The sequence below is a fragment of the Podarcis erhardii genome (assembly GCF_964252035.2).
Source record: "Podarcis erhardii genome assembly, chromosome: 5".
Classification (NCBI taxonomy): Eukaryota; Metazoa; Chordata; class Lepidosauria; order Squamata; family Lacertidae; genus Podarcis; species Podarcis erhardii.
Genome location: NC_138509.1, coordinates 70,213,455 through 70,236,586, shown reverse-complemented (window position 1 = coordinate 70,236,586; position 23,132 = coordinate 70,213,455). Strand labels below are relative to the sequence as shown.

Here is a 23,132-nt window from a genome sequence, read left to right as displayed (position 1 = left end):
TAGTGTTTCTGTGCCGATTTCTTTCCACTCCCAACCTAGATACTTAAATTGTGGCAACATATATGTCTAACGTGGACGCGGCTGGCGCTGTGGGTAAAACCTCAGCACCTAGGACTTGCCGATCGTCAGGTCGGCGGTTCGAATCCCCGCAGCAGGGTGCGCTCCCGTCGTTCGGTCCCAGCACCTGCTAACCTAGCAGTTCGAAAGCACCCCCGGGTGCAAGTAGATAAATAGGGACCGCTTACTAGCGGGAAGGTAAACGGCGTTTCCATGTGCTGCGCTGGCTCGCCAGATGCAGCTTGTCACGCTGGCCACGTGACCCGGAAGTGTCTTCGGACAGCGCTGGCCCCTGGCCTCTTAAGTGAGATGGGCGCACAACCCCAGAGTCGGACACTACTGGCCAGTACGGGCAGGGGTACCTTTACCTTTACTTTATATGCCTAACAAGTATAAGACTATGATAATTTGCAGAGCATGTTTTGTAAAAGGAGAAGAAGAAGAAGAAGAGCCAGTGTGTTGTAGTGTTTACTGTGTTGTACTAGGACTTGAGAGAGCAGTGTTCAAATGTCTACTTGGCCATGAGTCTCATTAGGGAACTCAGCTTAGTTTAACTCACAGGGTTGTTATGAGGGTAAAATGAGGAGGGGCAGAAGCATGTACGCTACCGTGATCTCCTTGAAGGAAGAAAAGGATAGGAACATAATCACAAGATACATGTTTTGTGTAGATTCCCCACCTCAGTATCCCTCCCACATTTACACACATACAAAAACTAACTCCTCATGAACTCTCTCTCACACAGGCACACACAGACACCATTGAGGCACTATTCCTCACATGTATACCATTCACCTCTGTGTGTGCGCGCGCACACGGCTGTTAATTTAGGGCTGCCATACATCAAGTGGCTCAACAAATTTGCCACCCCAGCTAAACAACTTTGCCATAATATGCTAAACAAAGTTTGTGTCTGGATTTTCACTTTTTGAAACATGGCAACCCTAGTTAATTTCTCTATTTACTTGCACGCATATTCTTACCCGCAAGACCACTCACCCCTTCCACCCCATTCACATCACCCTTACCCCTTAATGCAGGGGTCAGCAAACTTTTTCAGCAGAGGGCCGGTCCACTGTCCCTCAGACCTTGTGAGGGGCCAGACTATATTTTGAAAAAAAATAATAATGAATGAAGTCCTGTCCCCCACAAATAACCCAGAGATGCATTTCAAATAAAAGCACACATTCTACACATGTAAAAACACCAGGCAGGCCCCACAAATAACCCAGAGATGCATTTTAAATAAAAGGACACATTCTACTCGTGTAAAAACATTCTGATTCCCGGACTGTCCGTGGGCCGGATTGAGAAGGTGATTGGGCCGGATCCGGTCCCTGGGCCTTAGTTTGCCTACCCATGCCTTAATGCATACTACACATCCTCCATCACACACACACACATCATTCACTCTCTCCTATGCATAATATTCTTGTTGATTCTCACTAACGAATCAGAGCTCGTATAGGAAAACCATGCAAGCTCCTCCCATGACAGTATCCTAAAGGCTGGGTGAATAGCTCAAGCAGCTAATTCCATAGCTCCAGTAGGTTAGAACTTAGAAACATGTAAACATATTGTAAAATCTGCTCTGTCTGTTGCAACAGATGCTTATGCTGCCACTGCTACAGTACTAGATACCACAGAAGCCATATAGACATTACCTAAAATGTTTTGATACTGTCACATTTTGTTTTATTTATCTAAGAAATGTATACCTTGCTTTTCACTCTGTGCCACAAATTGGCTTATTGGAAAGAGGGAGGAGTTTAGAATCACACAGAAACAAATGTTCCATCAGTGCAAATTTGTTTTGCTTCCATGTTGCTTTATGGGTTTTCCTGACCACCCACAAAAGCTGATGGGGGCTACAGGGGGAGAAGATGAAGTAAGCCCTTTTGCATTAGCAAGAGGCTTTGTGCTGGCTTCCACTAGGAAAACTAATTAGTTGAGTCTAGCCCACAATATACAAAATTTAAAACATATGCTAAAACTTCATAAAGTAAGAAAACATATGAATATATTAAAACCATTTTAATCTAGTGCCTGAAACTTAAGAGGGGTGCCTGCCTAGTTTCTAGCGGGACGGAGTTCCATAGAGTTGGACCTACTATGCTAAAGGTACAACTCATTTTATCAACACCCTTGAACCTGCCCAAATACCCTGTCTGCTGATGGGAAGATTGTGAGTGTGCTTTGGACTTTGGTGCTCACTTTTGTTCCCCTCTGCAGGAAAAAAATGGGCAGGTACAATGTTTATTTGAAGTAGGGTTTCCCTGAACTTATGAGACAGAACACACTAGATGTGCTTCCATTACTTTCACCCTGCCATGCGGGTTAAGTGTGTGTGAGTCTGATCTCCCTCAGGGTGAAATTGATAGCTTTTATGTTGTGAACCATATGTCCCCTGAGAACTAGGGGAGTAGGGCGGTATACAAAATTAATAGATAAAATAAATATAAATAGCTGAACAGACCCTCTAATATTTCCTGTTCACAGAGTGCTTTCTAAGCTCTGCATGTTGTGACATGATTCAACATGAACTCATTTCTTCCTCCAGTTTACTGGGTTGTTTTATGCATTTAGACAAGCAGGGTTAATGTTTCTTGCTGATGTTAAATCACACCAAATTTACCCAGAAACAGTGTGGAAGCTGCTGGATGTTGTGGAAGAGGTGGACACACTTAAAGGGAAGGGTGGGGTGGAGGGCAGAGGGATTAACAAAGTTGCACAGGGATATTTTTGTGAAGCTCAGCTAATCGTTAAAACATCCTGGGAAAAGGGGGTTTAGGAAGATGGGCAAAGACCAGGATAAAAGAGCCGTGGAAGATTTTATTCATGCACCTGTTCGTAGTATTAAGAGAGATCATGGTGATGCTTTTGGCTTTCATCTAGCCATATGTGCGTATCGAAGTTTGCTGCCATGCACACATTTTCTGAGGTTAAAAGGCACCTTCCATGACTTAGGCTGGAATAATCTATTTAGAGGAATTTGGGGGAAGACCACAAGATCTCATTCTCTCCACCTTCCACCCCCCAACAAAAAGACGAATGCTTTGTCCGTGTTCTGGCTGTTACTACTGCACAGCATGTGGATGAGTCTTTTTAGCTCAGGCAAATAAGCATACACAACAGCCATTTGTTGACACAGTTTGCTATCTAGCCATGAACATGCACATGGAAATCCTGCTTCCCTATGTGCATGGCCTTAGCTCTGTGGGACTGTGTGTGTACTTTTATAGCATTTTAGTACTTTTACCCCCCCCCAAAAAAAAAACTACATATGAAATGGAACAGTTGCAGAATCCACTAACTGCCAGGCATGTTTGTTTCAGCAGATCTCATCAGGGCAGATACACCCCTAGAGAGGGTTTCCTTCCATCCTTTGACCTGGAAATGTATTTTTTTTTTAAAAGCAAATTTAAAAATTGTGCTTTTTGTCTTGCAGGCCCTCCATCTGCCCCCCAGAACCTGATTTCCAATGTCAACGAGACATCCGTCAACTTGGAATGGAGCCCTCCTCAGAACAAAGGTGGCCGCGAGGATGTTTCCTATAATGTGGTATGCAAGAGATGTGGAGCCAATGATCTGAACCGCTGCCGGTCCTGTGGGAGTGGTGTACACTTCAGCCCTCAGCAGAATAGCTTGAAAACCACCAAGGTTTCTATTACTGACCTTTTGGCACACACAAACTACACCTTTGAAATCTGGGCGGTGAACGGAGTATCCAAGCAGAATCCTAGTTCGGACCAAGCTGTATCTGTCACTGTGACTACAAACCAAGCAGGTAAAATCCGACACTTTCCCTCCCTTGCTCTCCATTCTCCATCTCATTTGAAAATGGTACTGTACGAGCTTATCAGTTGATGCTGAATAGAGGACACCAGCGAAATATGAAATGCTTATGCAGCTATTGCTTTTGCATGGTACTTTTTGCGGTTGCTTTATTAGGATGAAGTTATGCTTTAAGGAGATGTTGCTGAAATTCACAGTTGTTGTGCCCTCTTTGGCCTATACTTGACTGCATGTGCTAATCTGAAAGAACATCAGGACTCATTGCACATAGGAAACGCTACCTTTTTATAAGTGCGTCATATTCTTCCTTGGGCAGGAGTCTTAACGCTTGAGTCAGAGGGCTGTTCAGCCGTGAGCCTGTTTTTTCTCAGTGCCAGATGGAAGAGAAGTAAAATAGCAACCAGGGAATAAAGAATACAGATAGATCAGCCTTGGCACTTCCCCAAGATCTAGAATTTTAATTTTGTTTGGCATTTAACCTGAGCTTCTGAAACAGTATAGGAAACATCTAACTGAAATGTTTCAGTCGTGGTACCAAGCAGAATTGTTGTTTTAATTCAGAGAAGCCAACGCACCGGGGGGCGGGGGATAAAATTCTAAACATCTGGAAAGCGACACTACATATTGGAGCTTATATGCTAATGCTAAAAGACTCTGACCCAAGATGGTGAGCTAGAGTGCTTAGTCTTAGAGGAGAGTTCAGATATAATGGGCACAATGGAAACCTGGTGGAATGGAGAGAACTAGGGGGACATGGTTTTCTCTGAATGCAAACTCTTTAGAAAGTCAGGCAAGGGCGTATTGGAAGTAGTGTCACTGTTAATCAAAGGCACCATTGATTCCAACAAGCCAGAAATCCCCAAAAAGGAGAGACTGCTTCACATCATCACTGTAGATGGTGTTATCAGGCCCCAAGGATTAGTATTGAGGGTATTCTATTGTCCCCCTGAACAAAATGCTTAGGTGATCTTAAAGTGGAGAATTAAATCAATGAAGCATCCCAAAGAGAAAGTGCTGTAGTAATGATCAAATTCAATTATTTTCACATAGTCTAGCTATATGCATGTCCTAGTCATGGCAAAGAAATTTTTGAGATACTGGGCTCTAGAACAATTGGTCATGGAGCCAACCAGAGGGGCAGTGACCCTAGACTCAGTCATAAGTGGTGCCCAAAGCTTGCTGCAAGATGTAAATATTGTTGAACCACTTGGGAATACTGACCATAGAGCTGTCGAATCTTATTCAGAGTTGATACATTGAAATGAATGCATCTAAGTTAGTTCATCTTTTTAATTGGGTCGTTCTGAGTAAAATTCAGTTGAATACCACCCCGTGTATTTCCAGGTTGTCAATTGCCATGGAAATCCACCACAGTCACGTTTGACTTCAAAAGAGGGAAAATGAGAGGATTGGTAAAAAGGAGCGAGAAAGAGAAAGTGAAGTGGGCAAAATCCCTCTGGAATGCTTGGAGGTTGTTCAAAACTACAATAACAGAAACTCAGCTAGAATTTATACTACAGATTCCTGTCAAAGCCAGTATGCCTCTAAATACCAGTTGCTGGGAATGAGATGTAGGGAAAGTGTGATTGCACTCATGTCCCATAGGCATCTGGTTGGCCACTGTGAGAGCAGATGGACTAGATGGGAATTTTGACTGATCCAACATGGCTCTTCTTATGTGCCCTAAATAATAATACACTTTGAATAATTAATTTTGAAATCATTTTGCAAATCTTGCTAGCTTGCTGCCATATATTTAATTAATTTGTACTTTGCCTTTGTAATGGGGAGATGAACTCTGTTTGTGTGTTGTTGTGTGGTTTATTTCCTCTTCAGAGTTTGATGCACTTCTGAGAATTTTGCAGGGAAATAATTCTCAAGAATAAAATTGGCTGTAGAAACGTTTTAGGGAATACCAATGCCACATGAGTTCTAGGGTTTGAGCTGTCTCCTTGAGCTGTCATTGAAATTAAATGAAACCAACAAGACTTGGCATCTCATAGCAATGTTTGATAACAGAATCTGGCTGATATTTAAAATTTGCATTCTTTCTATTGTACATGCAGTGTTTTTGTAAACATTTGGATTGATTTCCTTTAATCACCATGCAGTGGTGTTGGCGGGTACAGGTGAAGATCAGAGCAATGCTATGCCTACCCAAGTTAGCATGTGGATCAGAATGTGGCAATCCTAGTTCATTTTGAGAAGCTGTTGTCTCCAACACAAAGGGTAAAGTCCTAAGCAGAGTGTTAAATAGCAGACCTGATCTTTTATAGGTCAGTGTCTATAAAATTGGGCATGTCTAAAAGCCTTACATTTGTTTTAATGAAATACATTCCACCCCTTCCCTATCAGGCGTGGCCATGTAATTTAAGGGCGTATGTGTCTCTGCAGTGGGATCTGAGTAAAACTTTCTCCTTTGACCATATTTCTTCTCTAAGAAATATATTGTCGTATCCAACAGTAGCTGCTCTAGTAGAAAGTCTTCTACTGACTCAAGTATTGCATGATTTTTTTGATCTCTCTTACCCACTGAAGCTCCCTCTGTGCCCCTTCAAAAGCTACTCTTGCAGGTTACAGAACCTGCAGAAATACTATGGGATATAATGTAGAGGGCTGCAGTGAAGATTGTATTGTCATGTCTTGCACAAGAATAAGCGCTTTTCTGCTAGTGCAGAGCCACCATTAGTTACAAAACTATAGTTTATTGATATTCCGTGTTCCTCCTGCTCCTAATATGGAAAAGTACTACTATATTCAAAATTAATAAGAAATCACAGCCTTATGGCTCATCTTCATAAAGCCATATCTTCACAGTCTTCGATTCAGCTCACCTTGGCCAACATAATTTATTTAGGGTAGTGGAGACTGTCCATCCTGTGTTAGCCTTCCTCTAATCACTGTTTGCCAGTTCAATGAGGATGCATGTGGCTTAGAAAGATGGATAGTGATAGAACATAACGTTTTGCATGCAGACATTCTCCAGTTCAGCTGCCGGTGTCTCCAGATAACAGGATCACGTAGAAGGTGATATGAAAGGCCGCCAGCTGGGACCCTGCAGAACCACTGCTGGGCCAAAGCAGAGTCAGTGGTAGACTAGAGGGACAAATAGTCTCACCTAGTATTATTCACTCACTTTATATAAAAGAAAAAGCCTTAAAGGTAGCTATGGGGCCTATACTATTGCTGATGGTGACCAAGATGTCTTCATTACTAGAATCTACCATCCAATCTGGCAGCCAAAATCTATCATAGTTCCTCCCATAAATATCCTGCACTAATTTTTCCACTTTGGTGCTATCCCTGGGGGATGCCATTTTGACAGCCTCTTCAAAGGTGGAGCAGCCAGTGAGAAGGCAGCAGAGCAAAAAAGGGTCCTCCTCTGAGGCTGGTTCCTGTCACTTGTTTAGACTTGTCTTTGGCATATACAGCCAAAATGCTGACTCCAGAACCAATGTTCACTAAAAGAAGAGGCATGTGTTTAAGGCACCTGCCTGTTTTCCTATACAGTATTGCATATCATACCCCTGCATGTGAGAGAAAGACATATAAGGAGGCAGAAAATAATGTCAAAAGTATCTTCACAGAACTTGTAAAGCTGAAAAGAATCTCATTCGGACACCTGCATTAAATCAACAGCCTTCATTTATTTGCTTGAGTACTTGGCAGCACATTTATTGAAAATAGATACAGTACAATAGTAGGAGAGACCATATAATTATGAGTCATGAGTGTGTTTTTCATTATTTTCTATACAACTTTTATCAACTCAGTTGGAGCATTGTAAGTAGGTTGCTGAGCTGCACTTTAGTTTATTCACTTACATTTTGTTTGTTATTTTTATTTGCAATGGGTTTTTGTAAGTCTCAGACAATGCAAGGGAATGTTTAAATGAAAATATGCAAATAAAACTTTGGTTACCAACATGAATATATGAAGACGATATTATTCTATAGTAAGATTTGTGTCTGAGCTTATAGATAGTATCTCAATATGACTTTATCCAGATATGATATGCCTTTTAAAAATATGTTGCATTATATGTTGAAAATGTTAAGGTGGCTTGTAGTTGTCTCAGCTTTATAGGATCTTATAATATGATTAAGAAACAATACTATGTAGATTTTAACAGATATGATTAAGGAACAGTACTATGATAATCAGTATATATTAACTTTGTAGTCCTGTACATGTCTGTTCAGATGTAAGCCCCAAAGAGTTCAGTGGGAATCACTGCTACATTAATGTCTGTAGGACTACAACATAAGAATGTAGTTGAAATTGAATTCATCAGTGCTTCCACTGTGAAAATAGGGGCTTATTGTTGGTAACTGTGTTACAAGTAGATATATTACCTACTAAAATCAGTAGTCTCTGTCAGCTGAAATAGACCACATACCTTTCTAACCAGTTTCAATAAATCATAGGTGCATGATCCCGCTAAAAATAAGCTTCTTTCACTCATTTGAGTTGGAGAGTAAAGCACATATTTGTTCTATATATCACTGGCCTTGTTGAAGTGGGTGGAATTTATAAAGTCTTCATTTTGGATAGATTGAGTCCACTATTGTTAAAAGAAATGCTCTAGAAAAAAACTAAGTTAGAAAGTAGGAAGTACCGTATATGTTAAAAGGCTAAATTCAGTGAGAAAACTTACCAGCTGATGATACTACATTGTTTGGCGTGGTTACAACAAAATGGGACTGAGAGAGGCTTCTAAAGGATCTCTCCAATGACTGGCAAAATTGCAAATGCAATTAAATGTAAGTTGGGGGGGGGCAAAAACATAATAATCTAATTTCACATACTGTAAGCGCTTATAGGATCTGAACATTCTGGTTACATAAACTCAAAAAGGTTGTTATAGAGCTGGAGAAGAGCAATCACAATAATCTAGGGACTGGCACATTGTATGTACTCTTATGTTGTACATCTTTTGGGTTCAATCTTGAGCACACCATTCAGTTTAAACCTTCCTGTGTTATATTTTATGTAGGTTCACAGTGAAGTAAGGACAATGTTTCTGTTCTGAAACAAAAAGTATTTACATGGGAATAAAGCTACATGGGAAGGAAAAACAAAGCAGAGTGACGATTAAAAATAGAAATCTCTATCTTCCATCTTTCCATGTGGCTTCATTTTGTGTTACTCAGAGGACACACTGCTCTGTTCTGATTTTGGAAAGCTTTTTTCCCCAAAAAAGTTGTTTTCTTTAGCAAATGAGACTGCATGGCAATTTGTTAGCCTGTTAGGTTACCTTCAGCTTAATGTTCTGTTAAGTCAGTCATCACAGTGAAATGGGTAGAGGAAATGCCAATTAAGGTAGGGATGCCCTGTTAATAAATATTCAGGCTTTTCTCTCACTGCACTTGGCTGTGGATATTTTAAAATTGCTGCTGTAGTCAGCGAGGGATCTTTTGTATGACGATATCCAGCTCTGGCTAATGCTTACACACACTCCCTTCTTTTTCAGCGTATCTAGCTGTCTGTTCGCCTGTCACAAAGCTCCTTCGTTTCAGAATGAGACCTGCAACATACTCTCCCAATATTACACACACACACACACACACACACACACACACAATCTCTCCAGATTGTTAATCACCGTCATTCTGTACTGCTTGCCTCCAACATTCTGGACCTGTCAGATATGGTCTAGAATGTCAAACCAGTAGATCAGAATGAACACATTCTTCTGCTAGCTAAATACTGTTTTGAGTTTCATTGCAGTTAGCACCAAGCTAAACTTCCGCAAGCAGCGGGCAGGGTAGATTTTCAAGGATGTCATGGAGAAAGAGAAGTGGATTCACACTTTGATTTTCCTAATTGAGGCACAATGGTTGAGGCGAAAGTGGGGCAGTGGGCTGAGTATCAATGTTTTACTGTTTTACTGGGTGCTTACTTCCGGGTAACTCACAAACACTAGAAGATTTTCTAGAAAAATAAACAACTTCTTGTTTGGTATTTTGGTGTAGTGCTTTGGAAGCCCCTGCTTGCTTTCAGATGCTGATTAGAATTCTGTGTGCATTGTGCCACATAGCACAGAAAATGCACATAAAGCGCTTTTCTATGTTCTGCCAGCCCGATTTAGACTGTGCAATAGCGTATGTGTATCAAATGAGGATCCATTGCTATACCATGCCCTGTGTCACTTTGTGCTGCTCACGCTGACAATGATGGAAGTTGCACGGGCAGATCAAAAGCATCAGATGGCCCTTAGTTTGATTCCAAGTGTTATAGCTGAGGCTGCCAAGGCTAGTAAAGTGAAGGGCCTTTCTGTTCGGCTGCCATCTTGCTCTCTGTATTTCTAATTAGCCCATAACGCATGCACACTTGAAATGAAATGCAGTTGGACAATTATTTTAAGTAGCTGCAAAAACACATTTACAGTTTCATGCAAAAATAAAGTTAATTGACTCTCGCATTCATCATCTTCTCCAGTTTGTCAAGAGAGGCAGCTGAGCACATGCCAACTATAGCAGAAGTTTCCTCCCCTGGACCTCTGTCATCCAAATACCTAGTTATCCAAATTCACCGTGTGATTTCCCTTATCCTAAGCACCCCACCTGACAATGTCACCTTCTGTTATCTTTACATTTTGGAGGTTTCATTCACTGGTTTTGAAAATGAGGCTTAACTGCATTTTAACACACACACACACACACACACACACACACACACACACACACACAAATAATTTGTCCCTTTCCCTTCTTTTCACAAGAGAGAAGAAAGTATTTTTATTTACCTCATTTATAGTTTGGAGAGCTATTCCCACCATCTCCCTAACGTATGCTTGTTTGACTTTGCGTTGATGAGTGAGTGTTTGGTTTACTGTGTGTGAGGAAATCAGTGAAAGGAAACTAACTCAGACTAATGAGTATTATGTTTAGTTCTCAAAGTAGTAAGGGCCAAGGTCATTCTTATTTCTGGTGGGATTGAGATCTAAAGGCTAGACCCAGGTCCTGTGGGATTTCTGTATCCTGTACTCACAAGCTTCCACCTACTGGCTAGCAGTTATGCTGCTTTGATTAGACTGCAGATGTTGTACAGTGCCCTGGTCCAAGAGGAGCAAATTCCCAGTCGCCTGGCAATGAAGATTTTAGAGCATTGACAGAGACTCTTGAATGAGATGTTTTGTCCAAATTGAAGAGCCACAGAAAAGTGTGAGAAGCTGTATTTTTAAGGGTCCCTCATAATTTGAGCTCCGTGGTGGTGGTGGGGGGGGGACCGTATTATGTGTCTTTTGCAGTGGCAGAATATAAGATCAAGTGGAAGTAGACTTTTCTCATGACTGTGTTACCCCATCCTGGAAATTTTGGCCTTGTGTATTTAAGAATGAACTCTTTTCGGACTCCATATATCATGCTAGAATCAGGGGACTTTGCCCTCATCTACTTGGCAGTGTTGTGCCAGCCAGCTCTTCCCCATCCAGCCCACCCAATGCTGTGAGCAAACAGGGAGGCAATTTGCTAGGCTTTACGGAGCCATGTGGTTCCTTGGGATGCCCCCAAAGCAGCAGGGTGACCTTCAGCCTTGTTGCCATCGGCCATGCTGGCTGGGGTTATGGGAGCAAATAAGATCTGAAGTGTGCCAAAATAGCTGCCCCTGTTTCATACAATGAAGTGAATAGTGGAATTAATTCTAATACAAAAATAATGGCAGTATGTGTTTGTGTTTGATATACAGTATTGAGGTTCATTGCTTCTGGATCATTTACGAAGTAAGAAAGTATTCCTTTCATCTGCAATATGAACTCCTAAAACTTTGTTTTGAAGGATTGTCACAATACAAGCCCATAATTCTATGAATGAAGAATAGGTTTCAAAAATAGCTTCTTTATGTACGTTATTCAGTTTCTATTCCACACCTTCTAAAATGCTTAAGGAAAGTAACAATACTCTTTTTAATCAGTAATTTAAGAAGTTTCAAAATGATATCTAGCAATAAATAATGTTAGAAAAGAAAGAAAGTAGAGCTAAAATTACAACAAAAAGTTTTGAAAACATAATCTCTTTAGGTGGTACAAAACTAGAAAGAAAACTGAAAGGAAAAGGATTTTTTAATAATTAAATCTCATTCCACTTGTTACTGTCTTAGGCCTCAGGAAGGAATGAAAATCCAGTTTTGTTTTCAGTCAGATAAAAATCAATATAAAGAACAAAAAGAGAAAAAAGATTTGAGAAGGAGAAGATGAGATATATGTTTTTGCATCTCAGCTAGGCAACTAGCAACATATTTTGGGGATTGACGAACAAACAAATTTTGCTGAAGAATGCCCCCCCCCCCGCCTTTCAGCTATTGATTACATTTATACCACATCATACTTGCACAAAAGCAGCCCTTGTGATTTAAAAGCATTTATATAAAGCTTAGAATTTCAAAAATCTCTAACCCTTACTGTTGAACCTCAGATCAAACTAGAAAATTTTAAAGCCTTTCCAGGAAGTATTCAGGTTCATACATTACTAGAGCAAGAGGGGAAAGGTGTTTTGTAATTGTGAGGGAGCCACCAAAAATATCTGTCTGGTGTTCAAAATTCACACAGAGAGGATTCGGACAGAAAGGTGCTTTTGTTTGAACTTTGAGGCTGCAGTTGAACAAAGGACAGAAGGTGTGCAGGCATAGAATCATAGAATCATAGAGTTGGAAGAGACCACAAGGGCCATCGAGTCCAACCCCCTGCCAAGCAGGAAACACCATCAGAGCACTCCTGACACATGGTTGTCAAGCCTCTGCTTAAAGACCTCTAAAGAAGGAGACTCCACCACACTCCTTGGCAGCAAATTCCACTGTCGAACAGCTCTTACTGTCAGGAAGTTCTTCCTAATGCTTAGGTGGAATCTTCTTTCTTGTAGTTTGGATCCATTGCTCCGTGTCCGCTTCTCTGGAGCAGCAGAAAACAACCTTTCTCCCTCCTCTATGTGACATCCTTTTATATATTTGAACATGGCTATTATATCACCCCTTAACCTCCTCTTCTCCAGGCTAAACATGCCCAGCTCCCTTAGCCGTTCTTCATAAGGCATCGTTTCCAGGCCTTTGACCATTTTGGTTGCCCTCCTCTGGACACGTTCTAGTTTGTCAGTGTCCTTCTTGAACTGTGGTGCCCAGAACTGGACACAGTACTCCAGGTGAGGTCTGACCAGAGCAGAATACAGTGGCACTATTACTTCCCTTGATCTAGATGCTATACTCCTATTGATGCAGCCCAGAATTGCATTGGCTTTTTTAGCTGCCGCGTCACACTGTTGGCTCATGTCAAGTTTGTGTTCAACCAAGACTCCTAGATCCTTTTCACATGTACTGCTCTCAAGCCAGGTGTCACCCATCTTGTATTTGTGCCTCTCATTTTTTTTGCCCAAGTGCAATACTTTACATTTCTCCCTGTTAAAATTCATCTTGTTTGTTTTGGCCCAGTTCTCTAATCTGTCAAGGTCGTTTTGAAGTGTGATCCTGTCCCAGTTTGGTGTCATCTGCAAATTTGATCAGGATGCCCTTGAGTCCATCATCCAAGTCGTTGATAAAGATGTTGAATAAGACCGGGCCCAAGACAGAACCCTGTGGCATCCCACTAGTCACTCTTCATGTTTCAGTCCAGCATGGCGTCCTCCTTCCTGTGATTAGCATCTTGACCCCTCAAATGTACAGAAAGCAGCCTGGTATTTGGCTGAAGGAGAACTTTGCACAGGAAGGTTGATTGTTCGGCACCTTGGTCAACCAAGATAATAAGAGCTGTCAGCAGGAGACAAGCCTGAGATGTATGGCACAGATACTTGACACAGCAGGGCTGCTTTAGCCTTTCTGCGTGCCCCAAAAAGAGGATGTTTCTACAATGGGAGACAATTGAGAATGTGAAATTCAAAGCTAGTAAGGGAGGCAGTTCATAGCTGGTTAAATATTTGGAAGATGTAATGTGGCCAGGAGTGTAAGGATATGTGTGTCTTGAAACTTGTTTTTCATAAATGTCAGCCCTTCTTTATTTATTTGGTTAAAAATAAATAAATAATGCATGTTTTAAACAGTTTAAAATTGTGGACAGACTGTGTGTGTGTGTGTGTGTGTGTGTGTGTGTGTGTGTATATATATATATATATTTGCTTTCGTAGATTTTCACGGGTACAGGAATGCAGGTTTTGGTGTCCTCGGGTGTCTTCCCGTGTAAAAGTTGGGGTGTCTAGGCGACGTTTCGACGAGGTCTCACTCGTCATCTTCAGGCTGGTGCTTTCGGCTTCTTGTTACTGGAACAGAGCAGGATCTCAGTGTTTGAGTTCCTATAAATACTGTAGAGGGGGTGTGGTGTATAGCCTCCAATGTTCTGGGCAGAGAGGAAGTTCCCAGGCTAGTGTGCCTTTTCTTCTTTTGTTCCTTAATTACTTGAGAGATATCTTGAGTGATTTCTTGAGTGATATCCTGAGTACCACTTAGGTGGGTCATTAGGTGTGGATTAGTTGTTAAAGTCTTTGTGTCTTGACCTCTTGAACTTTGTGAAGAGTTTTCCTGAGAAGATGGCTGTACTGTACTTAGTTGTGCTCTGGCTTGGCTTCGTGTATAGGGGCGAGCTGTGGTTTTGTGGCTTGTGTCAGCCAGATCTGTGTAGGGATTGCAGGGGGGTGCAGCATCCGGAGGTGCCACCATGGATTGGCTACTGGATGGTGTCTGTAATTCATCTGTGGAGAGGGTCTGGGTTTGGGTCTGGTGTGGTTGATTGGTGTTGGCGTTCTGTGTGCCTCTGGATCTGGTGTCAGTTTTTGTGGGGAGGGCTAATTTCCAGATGTCTGGCAAGCGGGATGTGTCGTCACGCTTGTTCATGTTGTGAGGGTGTTTCTCTATCTCGATGGCTTCCATGATTATTCTCTTGTGGTGATGTTCCGTGTTAAAGAGCAATTTGGAATCTGCAAAATTAATTAATGAATACCAGCAAAACAGGATTACGAAGCTAATCCAAAAGGAAACACCCCCCAAAAACCAAGACACAGAAGAAAACAATGGCATGGCCCTCCTTCCTTATATCAAGGGCACTACAGATAAAATTAGCAAAATCCTCCATAAACACAATATCAAAACAGCCTTTTGCACCAACCAAAAAATAGCCAATATCCTCAGAAACCCCAAGGATAAAATCCAGTTGGAAAACCAAGGGATCTATGAAATACCCTGCAAAGTCTGCCCAGCCACGTACATTGGACAAACAAACAGACGAATAAATGCACGTATCGCAGAACACAAGAATGCCGTCAAAAAAGAAGAAAAAACTTCCTCTCTTTTCCAACACATGAAAGAAACAGGACACGAAATTAATTTTGCAGATTCCAAATTGCTCTTTAACACGGAACATCACCACAAGAGAATAATCATGGAAGCCATCGAGATAGAGAAACACCCTCACAACATGAACAAGCGTGACGACACATCCCGCTTGCCAGACATCTGGAAATTAGCCCTCCCCACAAAAACTGACACCAGATCCAGAGGCACACAGAACGCCAACACCAATCAACCACACCAGACCCAAACCCAGACCCTCTCCACAGATGAATTACAGACACCATCCAGTAGCCAATCCATGGTGGCACCTCCGGATGCTGCACCCCCCTGCAATCCCTACACAGATCTGGCTGACACAAGCCACAAAACCACAGCTCGCCCCTATACACGAAGCCAAGCCAGAGCACAACTAAGTACAGTACAGCCATCTTCTCAGGAAAACTCTTCACAAAGTTCAAGAGGTCAAGACACAAAGACTTTAACAACTAATCCACACCTAATGACCCACCTAAGTGGTACTCAGGATATCACTCAAGAAATCACTCAAGATATCTCTCAAGTAATTAAGGAACAAAAGAAGAAAAGGCACACTAGCCTGGGAACTTCCTCTCTGCCCAGAACATTGGAGGCTATACACCACACCCCCTCTACAGTATTTATAGGAACTCAAACACTGAGATCCTGCTCTGTTCCAGTAACAAGAAGCCGAAAGCACCAGCCTGAAGATGACGAGTGAGACCTCGTCGAAACGTCGCCTAGACACCCCAACTTTTACACGGGAAGACACCCGAGGACACCAAAACCTGCATATATATATATATATATATATATATAAAAAATCATCCCGTCTTTGTTCTTTTGATGGTTTAATGATTCATCGTATACTGTACAAAGAGTTTTCAAAAGGAAAACAAATTTTAAAAAAGTGGGGAAACCACAGGACTTAGAAGTCTAAATGTGGCAGGAGAACCAGAGAGTAGAAAAAATAATCATCTCATTGAATTGTTTCTGAGATGCTACTGAAATGAATGGTTAGCTAAAAGATGCCTTTCATTTGTCCGTCATGTGTGCTTGGGAAGAAAACTCCCAAGGATCTCAAAGATAAACAGCTCTGATCAATTGAGAATTCCTGCCCAAGGTCCTTTAATTATGACCCTAAAAAAGGGTATGCTGTGGTAGGAAATATCTTCTCTATGCTGCCTTTTCCCCTTTGGCACCCAGCCTTGTTCATGTGCATTAGACGTGCTAATAAGACTGTGCATACATGCAGCCAACTCGAAACAAAACAAAGAGGGAAATCTACCATTGGGAGGGGTTAGATTTATTATTTTAAAGCGATTACATTTTTTACACAGAGAAATAATACAAACAACAACTGCCTGCTTCTTAGCAAAACAGCTGTACCACCCATTTCCATGAATTTGTATTCAACAAGAGGGTAAGACTCCGTCGGCAAGGCACAGAAAAGGCTTCGGCAACCCTTAGTAAATCACCAGCTTCAGGGTTCATTGAACAACTTAGGAGAAAGTAGTCTACTCTGTATTGATAAGAGGTGATTACGATGTTTAAGTACACACTTTGTCACATTTTGAGTGAGATCTGACTGTTTTCTCAGGGAAATGAAATTCACTGTCACTCCATAGCAAAGTGGCTTCTGTTATTTTACACGGGTGAGTAGCACAAATTCTTACTTTTTCCTCCTTTCCTAGTTGGGACAGGATAGATGCATTAATAGTTTCAACATCATGTAGTCAGTGTAGCATTTCCTCCCAGCTATGAATGTAGGAAGAAGCAAGAATTTGTGCTTCTTACCCATGTAAAATACCGTATTTTTTGCTCTATAAGACTCACATTTTCCCTCCTAAAAAGTAAGGGGAAATGTGTGTGCATCTTATGGAGTGAATGCAGGCTGCGCAGCTATCCCAGAAGCCAGAACAGCAAGAGGGATTGCTGCTTTCACTGCGCAGCGATCCCTCTTGCTGTTCTGGCTTCTGAGATTCAGAATATATTTTTTCTTGTTTTCCTCCTCCAAAAGCTAGGTGCGTCCTGTGGTCTGGTGCATCTTATAGAGCGAAAAATACAGTACTTTACTACCGAGTGACAATCAATTTCATTTCCCACAGAAAATGGTCAGTTCTCTTTCAAAATGTGACCAAAAGTGTACAGAAAACAACTCTCTGTTGTTGCTGTGTCCCTGCCTGTTTTATATTTCCACCTCAGGGCAACATTTCAGCGAGCTCAGTAGGGCCTGATCCATAATAGCCATGGGAAGTGTAAGTGAAGGCCAGGCTGCTCCGTAATTTCTGTTCCAGTCCAGATGAGTTTCCTAGCTGCAATTGCACCTCTTCCTTCACAGCTCCCACATGTTCAGGGGGCTTTCCCCCCCTCCCTAGCCATCGCCTCCAAACTGAGTAAAATTAATTGTTATCTCCTAAGAGGAGCCAGAAAGACACCAGAGTCCAGTCTGCAGTTGAGCAACAATAAAAGGATTCAGAGAACTTTATCAAAGCTTCTATTAACCCCCTGCTGGTGTCCTCAAACAGGATTTTTCCTCCAAGAATGAGAGCACAAAAGCTGGGCTACACAACTGCCCCTGTGTGTCCATTCAGAGGTTTTAAATCCGCCGAGTTACTAATTAAAATGCCATGCAGTGTAGCACAAATAAACATAGCCTGCTTCTAAGTCCCTGCATTGCTCCACTGACTCATGATTCAAGAAGCAGAGTAGGAAGCTGACCTGATTATATCCATGGATGAGAACGCTAGCCCAGCCTCGCTCTCCCATATTGAATTGTTAAGCTTTAGCTGTGGAGGGAAGCAGAAAAGGACTGTCAGATACATTCATACGTAAGGCGATGAAGGGGACCAACAAGCTCTTTGTTTAGAAACTGTCCCTCATGGGGAGGCCGGTCCTTGCGGTGCCCTTCTGGTAGAAGCCTTATTGAACCGAACACAGTTGTCGCTGGCCGTGTATCTGGAGAATCGGGAGCGTTGTCTGTTTGCACAAGTTTGCATTGGCTCACGGAGAGCTGTAGCGCGTGCCTACCGCAGTCTGCAATCAAAGTGGTGACATTTTGAGGGATGTCACAATGCTGAGCTTTCTAGCAGACGTGACTCTTTTCACCGAGATATGTCACAGGAGATTTAGATCTGTGTGAACTGGTGTGTAGAGAGTTTGGCTGGGGTGTTTTATTTTTGTTTTGTTTTCGTGTGCGTGTGTGTCTTTCTCTCCCCTCTCCTTTCTTTCTTTTCTTTTTTCAGTACGAGAAAGCTCTGGTGGGGTTTCCCCCTGCCCAAACAAATCATGCAAATGTATGGTTGCTATCTGCGTGCACTCAGAAGATTTCGTGCAGTCTGTTTAGATTAATGTAATCTTCCTTCATTACTAAATTCAAGCACTGGCATTCACGGCCTTTGATTTAGTAGCCTTCTTGGTCATTGGAGCACTTGGTTGCAGAGCTCTTGTAAAGGGGAGAGGGAAAAAATATCTTAATCACTATCAGACATTTATAGTGTTTTTATGCCTCTCTCTTGAATACATTCCAAAGAGGGAAAATAGCAAACCAGGCCATATGTACATAGTTTATGCCTTTTGGCCATTATTAGTTCAGAACACTCCATATGGGAAAAGGTCCTGTGCAAAACACACAGTGCTTTGTTTTTTGTCCTTAAAGCCCTTCACTTGGATGTAATTATGTTCCATCATTGGATATTGTTATAAGAATGATTTCAGAGGGGAGAGGAATGGACAAAGCAGAATTAAATACACTTGGTTATTTTATATTACATTATATTGGTTTTATTCTTTATAGAGAGGAAAATCATTTCTGTTTTCACAGCATCCTGTTGGTTACATCTCTCTCATACCTCTATGAGAAGAGATGGCAAGGACACAAATGCATTTCAGTCTTTGTGAAAATTTACTACGCAACGTGGAATGTTTTCAGAGACAGTGTAGGTTGCATCCAATGTTAGTTGCACTAAGAGCAGATCATGAAGTCCATAAGTTATAAAGAAAGTTATAAAGTTAACAAAGCATGCTTTTTGTATTATCTATTCAGTTTATCAAGTTATATATATATATGACATTTGCTTAACATGGCAATGAAAGTCAGTCAACAAAAGACATAATGTCTGTGGATGCATTTTTTATTTTTATTGGTCAACTTTGATGAAAAGAAATGCAAGTTTCTGGTCCTCATTGTTACTGAGATACTGAATTGCTTTCAGAGTATGAAAAACAATTCTCTCTTTAAATCTTTTATTGATTGATAGACATTTTTCTTCCTAAACACAATGCCTTTTTAGTCACACAGATGCAGAAATCAGTTGGAACCTGAAAGTCTGCATTAGTTGAACTTGAGATGGCCCTCCTGCTGATATAATTTGGGCTACCAGCATCTAACTTGATGAAGCTTGAATGGTGGCAGCAACTATTGAACATCGGCTGCTATATGGAAATCTTTCTTTGCTGAGCCTTAATAAGTGTGGACTTACCTCAATTAACAGATTATTTACTTTTTAGAAACAACAATTCTAAAGTGACAGTCCCAGTGAGAAAAGTATGTCATGCCCCAGATTGGTTAGAAATCTGGAGAAAGCTGATTTCTGTTGAAAACAATGGAACTTAAGTTTGCTTTTCCATTCATTTCAATGGGGCTTGGGTGTAACTAATTTTCTCTGGGTTACACCCATTGTGTGGATTAATGCTGTTCCACTGCAAACGATAATTGCCTCTTTGCAATTGTCCACAGTCCCTTGCATTTATCCTCTATGGTCCTCTGGCCTAAATGAGTTTCCCATCCGTAGCTCAGCGCTGAAAACGGATAGCTACATCTCAATTTTCTTGTGCGTCAAGATGCCGTATGCAAACCTGAATCCGTTTTTGTGTTCTGAATTGCCTCTCCTCTAATCTCTCAAGAAATCAGGGGTAAGGGAGTTGGGGAAAACCTTTGTCGGACAGCAGGGCTGACGAATTACCTTTAGAATTTCATAGTTGCTCTGCAGGGCATAGCTTCAGCAGCACACTGCCATCCTTCTCTCTCCTTGTGCTGCCACTGCTATGTTGAAAGTTTGAAAGGCTGCAATTATGCAAACAGTGAGGAAGGAAGGACCAAAAGAAGTCCTCTGAAGGTTGGAATGGGCACAAAGAGATATGGCTTCAATGGCAAATGGAAGACATGTGATTTTCTCTTCAAAAAGAAAGTGTTTGTTAAGAGTGATGAGTAGCAAAGCCGTAAACTGCGAGACTCCGCAGGGTAGGCATTGTCTGGCATGTTTTGAGTCAAATACAGTCTGATCTTTACCCACTGCTGTAAATTGCTCACTTAGTCTACTTGCTTTCACATGTCACCAGCTTCCTTTAGGCATTAAGAGGATAAAATTTGCGGACGTGTCTGTTTCAATATGGAATGATACAGCCCTTGTAAATCAAGAGAGCTGTAAGAGGGGCATAAACATGTAGTTGGTGCATTTTATTGGAAGGGGAGAGAAAGCTCTTTTAAAGGCTTCAGCACTTGGAAAGCATTTTATTGACTGAGATGAGCTTTTTAAAAATAAAAATCAAGCCTTCCTTTCCCCTCTATTCTATTTCGTCCTTCAATCCCTTGCATCATAGGAACATTCTTTCTGAGCATCTCAGTTTCAAGAACCTGAAGATACTTCTTTCTCTCTGAGAGCCATTGCAGAATCTGGCCAACAAGCCCCAAAAGCCAGTAGTTAATCCACATAGTCTCTTTTACACCATCGGAGCTGGTGTCGACACATGGCACTCTTGGACAGCTGTGCTGCCTTAGATGATTAGTTCTGCAGAACTGCCATTTTAATGCCCCACAAAGCACTGACATAATCTTTCTTTGAGGCATTGTGGGAAATTAAAATGAAGGCTGCAAGCCTCTAGAGTGGTACCTCGGGCTACATACACTTCAGGTTACATATGCTTCAGGTTACAGACTCCGCTAACCCAGAAATATTACCTCGGGTTAAGAACTTTGCTTCAGGATGAAAACAGAAATTGTGCTGTGGTGGCGTGGCAGCAGCGGGAGGCCCCATTAGTTAAAGTGGTGCTTCAGGTTAAGAACAGTTTCAGGTTAAGAACGGACCTCCAGAACGAATTAAGTACGTAACCAGAGGTACCACTGTACTGCCATCAGGTAAGCTCAAGGGTATAGGAAGGGGTCCACTGCAGAGCACTTTCTTGGACAGGGGCTCAAATCTACAGCTGACCCTGAATACCACCATGCTGAAATTGTGCAGCATGAGCCCCTTGGGAGGCTTGTGCGTAGTGGGGATACAGCATCCTCGCAAATCCTTTCCTCTTCTGCTTTGTTTTAATTTACATTTGGTTTTGCACTCATTTGCAGTTGAAGCTGCCAGTAACTTTTAAAGCGATCAGAATGTCTCTGGAACTGAATTTGGGCTTTGAAATGGATGCTGTAGAAGTAAAAGTGGTTCTTATGATGTTTTGGAGATTTATCTCTGCTTGAATATTATTATCATTATTTTATATAGCATCATCAACATACCACTGTGGTTTATGGTGAACATCTCCCTGCCCCAGTCCACATTCTGATACAGGGTCCTATTACAGGTCTATGGGCAGTTACGGACAAGATGGTGTTCAAGAAAGCACAAGGCTTTTGGTGGTGTCATGGAACACAGTGCACCCACTTTGAAATGAAGTGGACTTGAGCACACATGTACGGGATTCATCTGTGAGGGCATAAAGATAGATGGGATAAAGAAGGGAATAAGTTGTTTCAGCTGGAGTTGGGGCTGGATGGAAGACAGTGTAGGAGCTTAGACCATCTGTAGCCCTCTAGATATTGTTGGCCTACAATGCACCCCTAACCATTGACTTTGCTGGCTGCGACAGTAGTAAAAATAGCTTTCTCCTCCTTGATCAAAGCAAGAACATTTTGATAAGAGGATTTTTTGAACAAAGGCAAAATGATTGAGTTGTGACAAGGGAAGTCTACAGGGACAGCTGCGAAAAAGCATAAAGCATGAAACAAAAACTATACAGTGAGAGATGCCAGAGCTTGATTGTTTTTCTGAGGGAACTCAGAGGAAGAGGAAAATTTTCCCAATAATACATCTGAACAATTTTTTCCTGATTATATATCTACTGACCATTTGCTCTGGAGGAAGCTGCCTTCAATTCTTTTAGCAGAGGTGTGTCACTTTAATTGTAAGTAATGGCTGCTTTGCCCTTACCCAGAACTAATTTAGAATATATCAGTCTTGTTATTGTTAAAAGAGAGACAGAGAAAATTAGACTAAAATAAAACACTCGAAAATTGGCTCTCCAAAGTATCATAATAGATAAACATACTGTTCTCTTATAAGATAGAAAACACAAAACCTGTGGTTTATTTATTTATTCAATTTATTAAACACATCTTTTACCTTGTACCTCAGCCAACAAGGCTCCCAAAGTGGTTTTCATGATTAGAACAATAAAATATTATTAAGACCAGCCTTTGTGAACCTGGTGCCTTCCAGATATTTTGGACTACAATTCTCATCAGCCCCACAGCATTGGGTCCATCTAGTTTAGTTCTGCACTGTCTATGCCAGGGTTTCCCAAACTTGAGTCTCCAGCTGGTTTTGGACTAGAATTCCCATCATCCCTGACCACTAGTCCTGCTAGTTAAGGATGATGGGAGTTGTAGTCTGACAACAGCTGGAGACGCAACTATGGGAAACCCTGGTCTACACTGACAGGCAGTTGCTTTCCAGAAACCATTCTGCATCACGTGCTGAAAATCAGCCTGGAGCAATCTGATTGCTGTGTTGAATTGACAATCAAACCAGAACCCTTTCCTGATCCTCATTATAATCAGCCCTGAGAAAATGAAATTCAAAAGAGCTCTAAAAATCATGGTGGAAATTATTTTACAATAACATTGACCCTTACCCCACAACAGGAATCCCAAATCTTGCTGGCAGCTTTCTCTTCTCGTGTATTGCCATTTAGAATATCAAACAATGCAACCCCCCCCCCCCATTCAA

General features: G+C 41.6%; 1 protein-coding gene across 2 annotated transcripts in view; it reads left to right on the top strand.

Moving 5' to 3' along the window:
- Window positions 1-23,132, top strand: part of EPHA4 (EPH receptor A4) — a 162,381-nt gene that overhangs the window by 87,302 nt on the left and 51,947 nt on the right. For both annotated transcript variants that reach the window (XM_081861522.1, XM_081861523.1), the window contains exon 5: window positions 3,506-3,844. In XM_081861522.1, the coding sequence (XP_081717648.1) occupies window positions 3,506-3,844 (339 nt within the window). The remainder of the gene's footprint in view (window positions 1-3,505; window positions 3,845-23,132) is intronic.